This window comes from Neomonachus schauinslandi, chromosome 15 (assembly GCF_002201575.2).
Source record: "Neomonachus schauinslandi chromosome 15, ASM220157v2, whole genome shotgun sequence".
Taxonomy (NCBI): domain Eukaryota; kingdom Metazoa; phylum Chordata; class Mammalia; order Carnivora; family Phocidae; genus Neomonachus; species Neomonachus schauinslandi.
Genome location: NC_058417.1, coordinates 47,384,831 through 47,397,979, shown reverse-complemented (window position 1 = coordinate 47,397,979; position 13,149 = coordinate 47,384,831). Strand labels below are relative to the sequence as shown.

Sequence of the window (13,149 nt, the reverse complement as noted above, 5' to 3'; positions counted from 1 at the left end):
GGGGGGAGGAAAAAAAAAGCATGAGAATAAGCATGATAGACTATAACCTCATACTACTTCTAACATGTTTAGAATGAAGCTACACCCCGTATCCTACAGGAAGAATAAAGGTAAAGGAAAGGTTGGGGCGCCTGGGTGGCTCAGATGGTTAAGCGTCTGCCTTCAGCTCAGGTCATGATCTCAGGGTCCTGGGATCGAGTCCCGCATCGGGTTCCCTGCTCAGTGCAGAGCCTGCTTCTCCCTCTCCCTCTGCCACTCCCTCTGCTTGTGCTCTTCTGTCTATCTCTCTGTCAAATAAATAAGTAAAATCTTTAAAAAAAAAAAAAAAAAAGGAAAGGTGCCACCTCTACTGAATAGGGAGGCCTAACAAAGAGGCTTCAAAAGGGCTCTGCATCTTTAATAATATGAAAAGGCTAGGACACAAACAGCATAATCTAAAATGCCATTAGAAATACTTCACATACAAAAAGGTCTAAGTAAAGCAGGATTTTATAAAGTGATCAAAAAAGAAACACTAAGGGGGAATATCTTTTAAGATTAAAGAGGTTTTTCAAAGGACAAGTTGAAGTGGTTGTAAAATTTATGAGGCAGCATTAAACTTCAGTTCTAAGTAACAATAAATTATTCACTATAAAAACATACATGTGTCAAATATTATAAGCCTCTTAAACTTTTTAAAACAATTTCTTACAGAACTGATTAGATGTATTAGGTCAACACTAGCAGATACTAACTTTTTCATTAGCACATTATGACCACTCAGTAAAGGAACAACTTTAGAAAAATGAAGACAGACCATCAGTAGACTCTTCACCACCACTTCTGATCTCATCTCACACATTATGTATTTGGCTTTTAAATCAACTGTATTGCCCTTAGCTAAAGTAAAAGTCAGTTTTATTTTTTAAATGCCTTCATGTATATAAAATTACAAATATCTGTTAATTCATGTACATGTGGATTAGAATTTTAAATCAAATTAAAATTTGAAAATAGACTGAATTAAATTAAGAGAAAAATAGAAGAAAAGTTATTCTGAGAAGTTTTGTTTTTATAGCACTAACTGGCCCTTAGCATTCATGGTATTCTGACACTTGACCAGAAAGATATTTCAGTATATCTTTTCCAGCTCACTGTCTTTCTATTCCTCATGGTATGTGAAGGGCATCTCTATAGCCTATATCCACACTTCTCTTAACTTCTTCTAAAATGTATCCTTTCCTCAACTTGTCCTGAAAGGTTTTTTTTTGAATCCTCATGGGCCATTCTCTCTGTCACAATCTACCTGTCTCTAAAGGTTTCTGTACAGATTAAATTAAGTATGTGGCAGTGCCTAACACAATTCATTCATTCATACATGTAAGCATTCAACAAATATAAATACTTACCGAGTTCCCAAGAGGTTCCTGCCCAGCGCTAGGTGCTGGAAACACAGTGCAAATAGGCAAGGCACAGTCCCTGCCTCATGACATTTACAATCTAGCACAGAGGACAGATATGGAATCTTTGCACATCATGAGTGCAACAAGGAAACACAAAGTCCCTAAAACAGACCTGGGGTGTCAAGTAAGACTTTTTTGAATTGCAAGATCTGAAGGACAGAGAAGGACCAAAGGACTGCCTGTTTTTCCCATCAATTATATATTATATAACTGATAGCTAATGCCTCATATCTGAATAACTGGCATTACGTGCCATTTTATTACAGGTGAGCAATAAAGAAAAAGAGGTTATATGTTAAAATTGTGGAGATTTTACTATGGTATCATTTTTCAGAAAAGTCACTGAGTAATATTTGAAGAATATTCTATGTTTTCTTAAACTTTATCCTCTGTTCCAAGGAAGAAAAGCCCACTCACCTGGACTCCATGAGATCTCAAATCTATTTCCTACCCTAATTTTACACACATCTCAATCTTCACAAATATCCCCACAACTACACATAACCACTATATGGAAATAATCCATGCACCTCTCTTCCCTACTTATCTAAAACAACCGTTAGAAATCCAGTGTCTGTCTCTGAAGAAGACATACAGATGGCTAACAGACACATGAAAAAATGTTGATCATCATTAGCCATCAGGGAAAGCCTGGTGATGGGTACTGAAGAGGGCACGTACTGCATGGAGCAATGGGTGTTATACGCAAATAATGAATCATGGAACACTACATCAAAAACTAATGATGTACTCTATGGTGATTAACATAATTAAATAAATTTTTTAAAAATTAATTTAAAAAATTTTTAAAAGCTATTATATAAGTAAATTATAAAAAAAAAAAAAACCCACATTGAGATACCACCTTACACCAGTTAGAATGGCAAAAATTGACAGGGCAAGAAACAACAAATGTTGGAGAGGTTGTGGAGAAAGGGGAACTCTCTTACACTGTTGGTGGGAATGCAAGTTGGTGCAGCCACTTTGGGAAACAGTGTGGAGGAGCCTCAAAAAATTAAAAATAGAGCTACCCTATGACCCAGCAACTGCACTCCTGGGTATTTATGCCAAAGACATAGATGTAGTGAAAAGAAGGGCCATATGCACCCCGATGTTCATAGCAGCAATAGCCAAACTGTGGAAAGAGCCAAGATGTCCTTCAACAGATGAATGGATAAAGAAGATGTGGTCCATACATATAATGGAATATTACTCAGCCATCAGGAAGGATGAATACCCAACTTTTACATCAACATGGATGGGACTGGAGGAGATTACGCTAAGTGAAATAAGTTAAGCAGAGAAAGTCAATTATCATATGGTTTCACTTATTTGTGGAACATAAGGAATAGCATGGAGGACATTAGAAGGAAGGGAAAAATGAAGGGGGGGATTCGGAGGGAGAGACGAAGCATGAGAGACTATGGACTCTGAGAAACAAACAAGGTTTTAGGGGGATGGGTTAGCCCGGTGATGGGTATTAAGGAGGGCACGTACTGCATGGAGCACTGGGTGTTATGTGAAAACAATGAATCATGGATCACCACATCAAAAACTAATGATGTATTGTATGGTAATTAACACAATATAATAAAATTAAATTAAAAAAAAAGAAATCCAGTGTCTGTAGGATCTGGGTAACAAATGAGTGATTATGCTGCCAGATGTAGGGGTAGTCTTCACTTCTACAAAGATGCAGTCTCTCTCCTCTTTTTGAGTCATATGATCCCTCTTCATCTACCTTTCTTCTTTCCACTTGTGACAGAATGTAAAAATGTGAATAGAAATACTTCTTTCACCTCTCAACCCTTCTTCTTAAAAGGGAAAAAAAAGCTCATACTACTCCACAAGAGATGCAACCGACCTCAAAATTAGTGTCAAAAATGAGCAGCAAATAATGAAGGCATGCTGCATTAGGAGAGTAATCAAGTATTACTTATCTCCAATCTATGGCTGTCTTCTGCAAAAACAACTGGATCTCCAGTTTTTTAAATAGTCCAAAAAAATTAGGTGTTTATATGAAATTCCCCAATTATTAATTTTTAATAATTCATTCAAAAATCTTTAAAGACACTATATAAGTCAAACAAAACAAATCTATCCACATGATTCATTCAGTCCAAGAAGATCACCAGTTTCCAACCTCTGCTCAGCTCCAAGACATGGGAAACTAGTTCACCTTTATACCATAATCTCCATATTCATTACCTAGAAAGGAATACAGCTTTTAGTTGGACACTCAAGAAATGTTTTGGCAAACACCTAACCAAGAATTGTGTTTCCTTTGTATGCAGACCACAATCTCTTTACACCTCCATTTACCTGCTATAAAGCTAACAAAAATTCCACAATAACACCTCTTCCATTTTTAAATCTCCTGTAACTGCAAAAAATAAGTATCTAACACCACCTGCTATTGACTCATCTATTCATTTCTCTTTAATCTTCTGAACATATCCTTAATTCTATCACCTCTTCCTTTTTTGCCTCTCCATTTTGTTTCCCCTTTCTAATAAAAAAAAATTTCATTCACGTGGACTGGATCTCTTGCATTGTGTTCATCTCTCTGCTCTTTTCCATCATAATACCTGAGGTCTGAAAAACCTATAACCAGACTACATCAACCATGAAGACATTTCAAATTACTAATAACATTTCTCTATCTGATTAAGGAATAAACCAAAAAAATTATAGTAAAAAAGAAAGATTACACTGTTAACCAAATCAAATTCCAAAAAATTAAAACTAGCAAGCGAACGGTGAGGAGTGAAGTATAAAATATGGTCCATGTCAATTGCTACTGTCCAATATTTTAACATTTCAGAAAATGACCAAAGTTAAATTCAAAATGTGATAAAAGCCCAATGTAAATCTATTCCTCCTAAAGGCCAAAAGTTATACTGCAACAATAATAATCTTTTTGTGTATTTGAAAAACTTAGTTTATTTTTATTTGCACTAAAAATCCTATTTAAGTTTAGTGCTTTAGTGAGAAAACACAATTGAATGAGGTTTACCTTTACATTCATTATTTTATTAAATCAAAACAAATATTGTTCAACGAGAGAAAAAGAAGAGAAATTCAAGCATAAGCTTCAAGATGAATATGCAGGATGTTATATTTTATTGAAGTCATTAATAATGTTAATTCATGCTTATCATGAAGGAAAACAAAGAAGTTATTTAAAGGTTCTCAGACACTACCTTCCAAGTAATGGGATATATATATATATATACATATATATATATGTATATATATATATATTTAACAAATACCCAAAAAGTGGTTAAAACTGTAACAGAATCTTGGGGCGCCTGGGTGGCTCAGTCGTTAAGCACCTGCCTTCGGCTCAGGTCATGATCCCAAGGTCCTGGGATTGAGTCCCACATCGGGATCCCTGCTCAGCGGGAAGCCTGCTTCTCCCTCTCCCACTCCCCCTGCTTGTGTTCCCTCTCTTGCTGTCGCTCTGTCAAATGGATAAATAAATCTTAAAAAAAAAAAAAAAACTGTAACAGAATCTTGAATATATCGTAAATATTAAAGCAAAACTGTTATTTTTCCTACCCGACATCCCTCGACAGCCCTCAACTTTAATGAAATTATAAAGTAAACCAACTACTTACCATTAAAAAAAACCCACAAGGAAAAACAACGTATGAACCAGATCTGAAGACAGGTTAAATGATGAATCACGTTTAAATCCCATTTTCATAGCATACCTGTGTACATCAGTTGGTGACTGCACCAAAGAGTAATCTTCTCCGGAAGAAAGCTTCCATGATTCATTTAATCTGTGTTCACTGGTCCCCAGCTCACCCATTACCCAGTCTGGTAATCCTTCCGGGCTTGAACCTTTTGCTCGTGCTGGATTTGGTTCATCAAAATAGATGGACTGATTTTTTAAAAATTAGAAAAATTATTCTTTCAAAATGTACAATAATGAAATAGTTAAGATTTCCACCAAGTTTCAAGTCTGGTAACAGCCTTTCAAATACTCAACTTAAATTCAATTACACAAAAACTGCATAATGAATTATGAAATATTAAGATACATAAAATGGATAACATTTTACATTTTAGTTATGCTTTGCTATATAAGAAATCTGATAAATGATAAAAATTACATAACAGATAAATCTGATAATTATTTGTATTATAAAAAATACAGCTTTATAAAAAGATAAATGGACCACATGATTTCACTCATATGTGGAATTTAAGAAACAAAACGAACAAAGAAAAAAGGAGGCAAACCCAAAAAAATAAAAACAAAAAACAGACCCTTAACTACAGAGAACAAACTGTTAGTTATCAGAGGGCAGGTAGTTGGGGGGATGGGGAAAATAGGTGAAGGGGATTAAGACTACACTTATCACAATGAGCACTGAGTGATGTATAGAATTGTTGAATCACTATATTGTGTACCTGAAACTAATATAATGCTGTAATTTAACTATACTAGAATTAAAATAAAAATAATAATAAAAAATACATGTAGGAGTGAAATGTATGAAAACTTATAGCACAAAGAATAGGAGAGGAAATGTTATAAGTTTCTTCCATAATTCATAAACTGGTATAATACTTCCGAAGGTAAACTGCCATAAATTAAAGATGCAATTTGTAAGCCCCAAGGCAACTACTAAAAAGGAGAGATACAGCTAGTAAACTGATAGTGAAGATGAAATGGAATACAAGAAATGCCTAATTTAAAAAAAAAAAAATAGAAAAATTCTTTTTAAATCATGTGCTCTATTTCTTTCTGTGATCATTAATTACTCTGCACAGACACACAAAATCAGTGGGCAGAGAAACCACAATCCATAAAAATCAGAAACAGAAATTAGGAATCCCTTGATAAGGTAAAGGAGGAACAACAGAGGTGAAGACCTGGAATTTAGTTCTGGCCATGCCATAGTAAACTAACCAGAAAATCCAAGATGAGTCCCTGGGCCTTCTCATTGTTATTATTTGTGAAATCAAGCCTTTCCTATGATTCTGTGAAATGAGTATGAATGGGAAAACATGATGCAACACACCCATATCTCAACATCTGAATGCGTTTCAGACAATGTTCTACCTTTAGTCTTTAAGAAGAATGGCAGGAACCCACTAATTGCTTTTCAAGTGAGCAGAGCTTCTTGACACACTTCTGAAGAAAACTCTGCATTAATCGGAAACTTTGGCAACAATTCTCCGAATCCCACCCAAAGAATCCTCAAGAGGGGTGCTCTCTAGGGAGAGGTGACACATGACCCTCGATCCCAAGTCAGACATGCACAGCAGTTTTATGAGATAGTCACTGCAAGGTTCAATCGAATATCATGTCAGGTGACTACTGCCCCGAAGACCACTGATCTGAAGCAAAATATACGGCTCGACTTTACCATACAATTGCCAACAGCATTACAACGTCTGGCATCTCTGCCTTGGACAAAATTATCATCTCGTGTGCAGTGTGCCTCTTCACTGCATTTTGGTTTAAGTTAACCAAAGTTATTTTTTTTAAATACATAAATATCCTAATAGCAACTACCAATACCAAGTACTCCAGTCGGATTTCTCAAGTATTCAAACACCCCAACCAAGGCATATTTCATGGTTACAAAGATCAAGACAGTGGTAATTCACCAATCAAACATAATTATAACTACCTTTGTAACAGCTGATTTTGATAGTGAAATTAAATGAAGTATAAACTCCAGTTTACTATCATTTTATTAGAGTAGAAAGGAACTTTAGAAGTCACTCAATCCAACCTCTCATGAATTTTTAAATAATGTATGTGAAAGAGTTTAATAAACTAGAATTCACTGATATACATAAACTGTGGTTAATGTTATCCAGTGAAAACTAGTGGGAAATTGAGGTTCAATATAAAAGAATTTACTTTCAGTTCTTCAGAAATACAGTAGAATATTGTGGGATGGCTAAATTAATACGCAGAATCCCCTTAAGACCCATATCTGATTTCTATTCAAAGTGGAAAAAAGTTAATTAGGAAGAAAAAAAAAACAGTGTTAACTCTTATATTATCCAGTACTTATAACTTAATAATATAACCATTCCCAACTGGGATGATGAGTTGACATTTTTAAAGAAATGAAGCTAAGACAGCTTTTGGTCAATGACACCTACCATGTAGGAAGGTAAGGTTTTCAGTGTCCCTGGTTCAGGTCGGTGTGTAAAGGGGCCTTCAAGCACTCCTCGCTTCAGCATGTGCAGTAACAGTTTTGCATACAGGTTTCGATTCTTCCTGCCCATTATTCCTGCACCTGTTCCTGAAGGCTCACACAGTTTTCTGATCCAAAGTGCACACCTCTGCCGTTCTAGAAACACGTAAGAACCATTAGAAACTTGATTTTTCAGAAAATAAAACAGTAAAGACCTATAGAACATCTGCTTTGGTCTAGAGCAGGGGCCTGGCGAACGTTGTCTGTAAAGTGCCAGGCAGTCATCATTTTAGGCTTTGCCGGCTAGCCGGTCTCTGACACGACTACTCGACGCTGCCACCATAACAGGAAAGCAGCCACACACCACGTGTAATCAAGTGGGCATCAGTATTTTCTAATAAAACTTTACAGAAAAGGCAGCAGGCTGGATTTGGCCCTGGGAGGCTACAGTTCGCCAACCCCTAAAAAGTTTAACTTTTTCAGTTAATTAGTGATCAGGCACAACAAATGAAAAGAAATATTTTCTCAAAAATAAAATCTCTGGATCACTATCAAATAATTTCTGAGATAAAATTTTGCTATAAAAACATCTCTAAGATAATTTTAGCTGCGTTGAAAAATCTTTCTATAATTCTAATTATACAAACCAAAGGAGAGCTGAAATGCAATCTTACTTAAGCATTTTAAACTTAACCTAAAATTAGATCTCAAATATTTTATTTACTAAGCTGATAAGTTTCAGATTTGTAGTTGATTAATTTAGGGCTTTCTTTTAACCTCTCTAAAAATAACCGAGGGCTACTAACATGTAATTTAGCAAAATAATTATCCCTTTAAAAACCACCTTAAAATACAGTAGTTTAATCCACATATAATGACCTATTGACTACCTTATCTGACCTTTAGGTCTCATGAAAACTATTTTGAATTAATCTTTTATCAGTCTAACTCAATTTGAAGATTATATAGCTAACATAAATCATAAGTCTGCTTTAATCTCTTAGTTTCTAAAGGTCATACTCATTTATTGTTTTACCTACAAAAATCGCTAGGGCCGGATTTACCACTTTGCTCATACCAGATTTATCACTACAGGTATGAGGGCTAACCTTTAAAGAACTTTTGTATTTTTAGCTTTGAAAATCATATAATCACAAAGCAAACTTCATGAAATATCGGGTGTACTCTGAGGGGAAAAAAGTGAAACTGATAAACTTAAGAAAACACTTTTTTCAAACTATGTATCTCTATAAGCATTGCAGCAAACTGAAATCTATATAATATCCTAATGGCCAGAACTTAGTACAATTTAGTTCGTGAAAGGAATTGATTACTCTACTTAAAATACTGGGGAGAGCCATTATCAGAAGAAGCATTTAGCTATAAGAAGATATAAATTATTATCATTGTTCAGGCTCTTGACTGGGAAGTGAGTTCTGAAACATTCATTATGAATTAATTAATTAAATAAAAGGGCAGGATATACCCATACTGAAATGAGTCATGAACCAAAGATTACAATTAATCCAATTCTATGTACCTAACATCCATTTTTAAAAGAAAATGAAATATGAGGATAGTTTTATTTCAAATACATTTATAATGGGAAACTTTAATGCAAATTTGTCCTAATTAGCAGATCTAAGACAAAAAAAAAAAGGTAGTAAATATCAGAAGGGAGCACAGTATAGATGTTGTTAAATAGAAATATAATTAATCAAATAATATACAAACAAATCAAATATACAATACAAATTATCATGAATGAGCCACAGGACATGAAATATACATCTTGAAGACTAGCAGAGGGAGAAAGAGGAGGTTACAGTCTCATGAGGCGAGAGAAGAGAGTAGAAAAAGAAGCTTGGAAGGAAGACCATGCTAAGGCATCCTGACTAAGAAAGGCTGCAGCCCCGGAACAGTGGGTGACCACAGAATGCATAACTCATACACTACTCTCCCTTTTCCCAGTGCATCTCCCTGGAACAAATATCTAATATGGAGTTGGTTTCTCATTTTGAATATGGAGTTCACGAGACACCTCAGGGAAACAGGGAACTTGGACAAAACTTGGGTAAAAGCCAGAGTTTCTTGGCCCCACTCCCCACTACCAAATCAGATTTATCTTTACAGCTTACTATAGCTTAGAGAATCATCCTGGCCCCCCAAACTCTCTCCAATTGTTCTCTGATGCCTTAAATTATCTGAAAAGTCTTTGACTTGATACAAACTCTCATCCCATTATTAAACAGGCCAGGAATTGCAGACAAGATAGCAACAAAAACTCATTCACAATTGATTTCATTCAGTCAACCAATAAGCATATAAGACCAATAGATTTTTTTTCTGCTTTGATAAATAAAACTGTCAGAGAACAGACAGATAGTAGGCTCCTGAAAGAGGAAGCACTTCAGGGAGGAAAAAGATGCAGGAAGAAATAGTTGTAGCTAACGCTGGAGATCCATGGGCTTTAAGCTCTTGATGTCTGAGACTAGTATCACAGTAAGATCTTTCCACAGTTTACTAGGATACTATCACTAAATTTCTATTTACTCTTGAATAGCTCAAAGCAAACAATTCTACATCAGCTTAAGATGAAACTGTGCTTAAAGAAATTTAGCTTTTGGGGGCGCCTGAGTGGCTCAGTCGGTTGAGCGTCCAACTCTTGGTTTCAACTCAGGTCATGATCTCAGGGTGGTGAGATGGAGCTCATCTTGTCGGGCTCTGTGCTCAGCAGGGAGTCTGCTTGAGATTCTCTCTCTCCCTCTCCCCTTCCCCTTGCTCACACACACACACTCTCTAATAAATTTTTAACCAAGGGAAAAAAAAGAAAGAAGAAATTAAGCTTTCTTTTTGTTGTGATAGTTCACTGGTTTGAAAAAATAATATAAAGAAAAAAATTAATCTTAAGAATCTAGTTTCCTAGAGAAAGACATGTATCATATGATCTCACTGATATGAGGAATTCTTAATTGCAGGAAACAAACTGAGGGTTGCTGGAGTGGGGGGTGGGGTGGGAGGGATGGGGTGACTGGGTGATAGACACTGGAGAGGGTATGTGCTATGGTGAGCGCTGTGAATTGTGTGAGACTGTTGAATCACAGATCTGTACCTCTGAAACAAATAATGCAATATATGTTAAGAAAAAAAAAAGAAGAAGGTAGAGGGAGGGGAAGAATGAAGCGGGGGAAATCAGAGGGGTAGATGAACCATGAGAGACGATGGACTCTGAAAAACAAACTGAGGGTTCTAGAGGGGAGGGGGGTGGGAGGATGGGTTAGCCTGGTGGTGGGTATTGAGGAGGGCACAGTCTGCATGGAGCACGGGTGTTATGCACAAACAATGAATCATGGAACACTTCATCTAAAACTATTGATGTAATGTATGGGGATTAACATAAGAATAAAAAAAGAAAGAAAGAAACTTAGACTACCACATAAAAAAAAAAAAGAATCTAGTTTCCAATCATAATCTTACCTGACCTATGGGGTAATTTTAGAACGAAGGGCTTCATATCTACCACAAAGTGATCAAATTCTGCATCCAGCTTCTCCCATTTTTCTTCTTCACTTCCTATTTCCATAACTCAGTCTGTAAAAGATTTAAAATTAAAATATTAAGATCTGTCTGCTGAGAACTACACAACTCTAATGAAAGAGGTCAAGGAAAACTCTTAGTGTTAAATAGTGTTATATATCCCCAAATTGATCTATAGATATATTGCAATTCTAGTCAAAATTCCAGCAGTATTCTTTGCAGATATGCACAAGCCGGTTCTAAAATTTATATAGAAATGTAAAGGAACTAGAATAGCAAAAACAATTCTGGAAAAAAAAAAAAAAAAACTTGGAGAACTCAATTACCTGATCTTAAGATGTGCTATCAAACTAAGTAATCAAGACAATGTGGTATTGGTGAGAGGATAAGACACACAGACATGGAGCAGACTAGAGTTCAGAAATTGACTGATGCAAGTATGGACAGCTGGTATTTGACAAAGGTGCAATTTATGGAGAAATGACAGGTTTTACAACAAATACACTGTAACAATTGGGCATCCATATGCAAAATAAATAAGTAAACCTCAACCTAAACCTTACACTGTATACAAAAATTAACTCAAAAAAATCAAAAGACCTATGGGATGCCTGGGTGGCTCAGTCGTTGAGCATTTGCCTTCGGCTCAGGTCATGATCCCAGGGTCCTGGAATCGAGCCCCGTATCGGGCTCCCTGCTCAGCCAGGAGCCTGCTTCTCCCTCTCCCACTCCCCCTGCTTGCGTTTCCTCTCTAGGTGTCTTTCTCTGTCAAATAAATAAAAAAATCTTTCAAAAAAAAAAAAATCAAAGACCTAAAGGTGTAAAATTTAAGACTATAATACTCTTTAGAAGAAAACATAGGAGAAAATCTTCATGACCTTGGATTAGACAAGGATTTCTTAGATATGACATCAAAAGCACTTCCCATAAAACAAAAACTATTATATTGACCATTCACCAAAATAAAAAACTGCTCTGCAAAGGACTCCATTAAGGGATTGAAAAGATAAGCCACAGACTGGGAGAAAATATTTGTAAATCATATATTTCATAAAGGATTTATATGAAGAACATATAAAGAACTCTCAAAACTCAACCATAAGAAAACAACCCAACAAAAATAAATAGAAAAAAAAAAAAGAGTCCTTTGCCAAAGAAAATATGCACATGACAACTAAACAAATGAAAAGATGCTCAATGTCATTAATCATTAGGGAAATGCAAATTAAAATCACAACGAGATCTCACTATACCTATTAGGACAGCTAAACTAAAAAATACCAAATATACAATACATAAACGTCAGCAATATCTCCAAATGCTGGTGAGAACACAGAGTAAGAACCTTCATGAACTGCTGGGAGGAAGGCAAAACGGCACAGCCACATTAGAAAACAATTTATCAGTTTCTTACACAGTCCAACACACCCCTACCATATATGACCCAGAAATCCCACTCTTATGTATTTACTCAAGTGAAACAAAGTCTATAATCACACAAAAACCTGAATATAAGGCTTGTAGCAGCTTTTTTCTCAGGTAATCACCAAACACAGGAAACAATCCAAATGTCCTTCACCTAGGGAATAAACAAACTATGGTGTATCCACACAATGAAGGAGTGCTCAGCAACAGAAAGCAATGAACTCCTGACACACAGGGCATGGATAAACTTCAAATGTATTACATGGAGTGAAAGAAACCATTTCCAAAGGGCTACATACTCTAGCTATCCATTTGTATGACATTCTAGAAAAGGCAAACTGTGAGTATAGAGAACAGATCAGTGGTTCACAGGGGTTAGCAGTTGCGGGACAGTCTGTATACAAAGCAGTGGCACAAGGGAAGTATTGGAAATTGTTCTACATACTGTTTGTATAGGTTATAAGACCCTATTCAATGCATGTGTAAAAGTTCAATAAATTGTATACTAAAAAAGGGATTTTTAACTGTATGTAAATTCAAAATTTTTAACTCCCCTCAAAAAATTTCAAATA

General features: G+C 35.7%; 1 protein-coding gene across 1 annotated transcript in view; it reads right to left on the bottom strand.

Moving 5' to 3' along the window:
* The window catches only part of CEP112 (centrosomal protein 112), a 409,030-nt gene extending 397,832 nt beyond the window's left edge, over positions 1-11,198 (bottom strand). The window contains exons 1-3 of the mRNA XM_044921845.1: positions 11,093-11,198; positions 7,581-7,771; positions 5,162-5,334 (exon numbers count right to left, since the gene is read on the bottom strand). Coding sequence (XP_044777780.1) covers positions 5,162-5,334; positions 7,581-7,771; positions 11,093-11,198 — 470 coding nt within the window. The remainder of the gene's footprint in view (positions 1-5,161; positions 5,335-7,580; positions 7,772-11,092) is intronic.
* Positions 11,199-13,149: the final 1,951 nt, after the last annotated feature.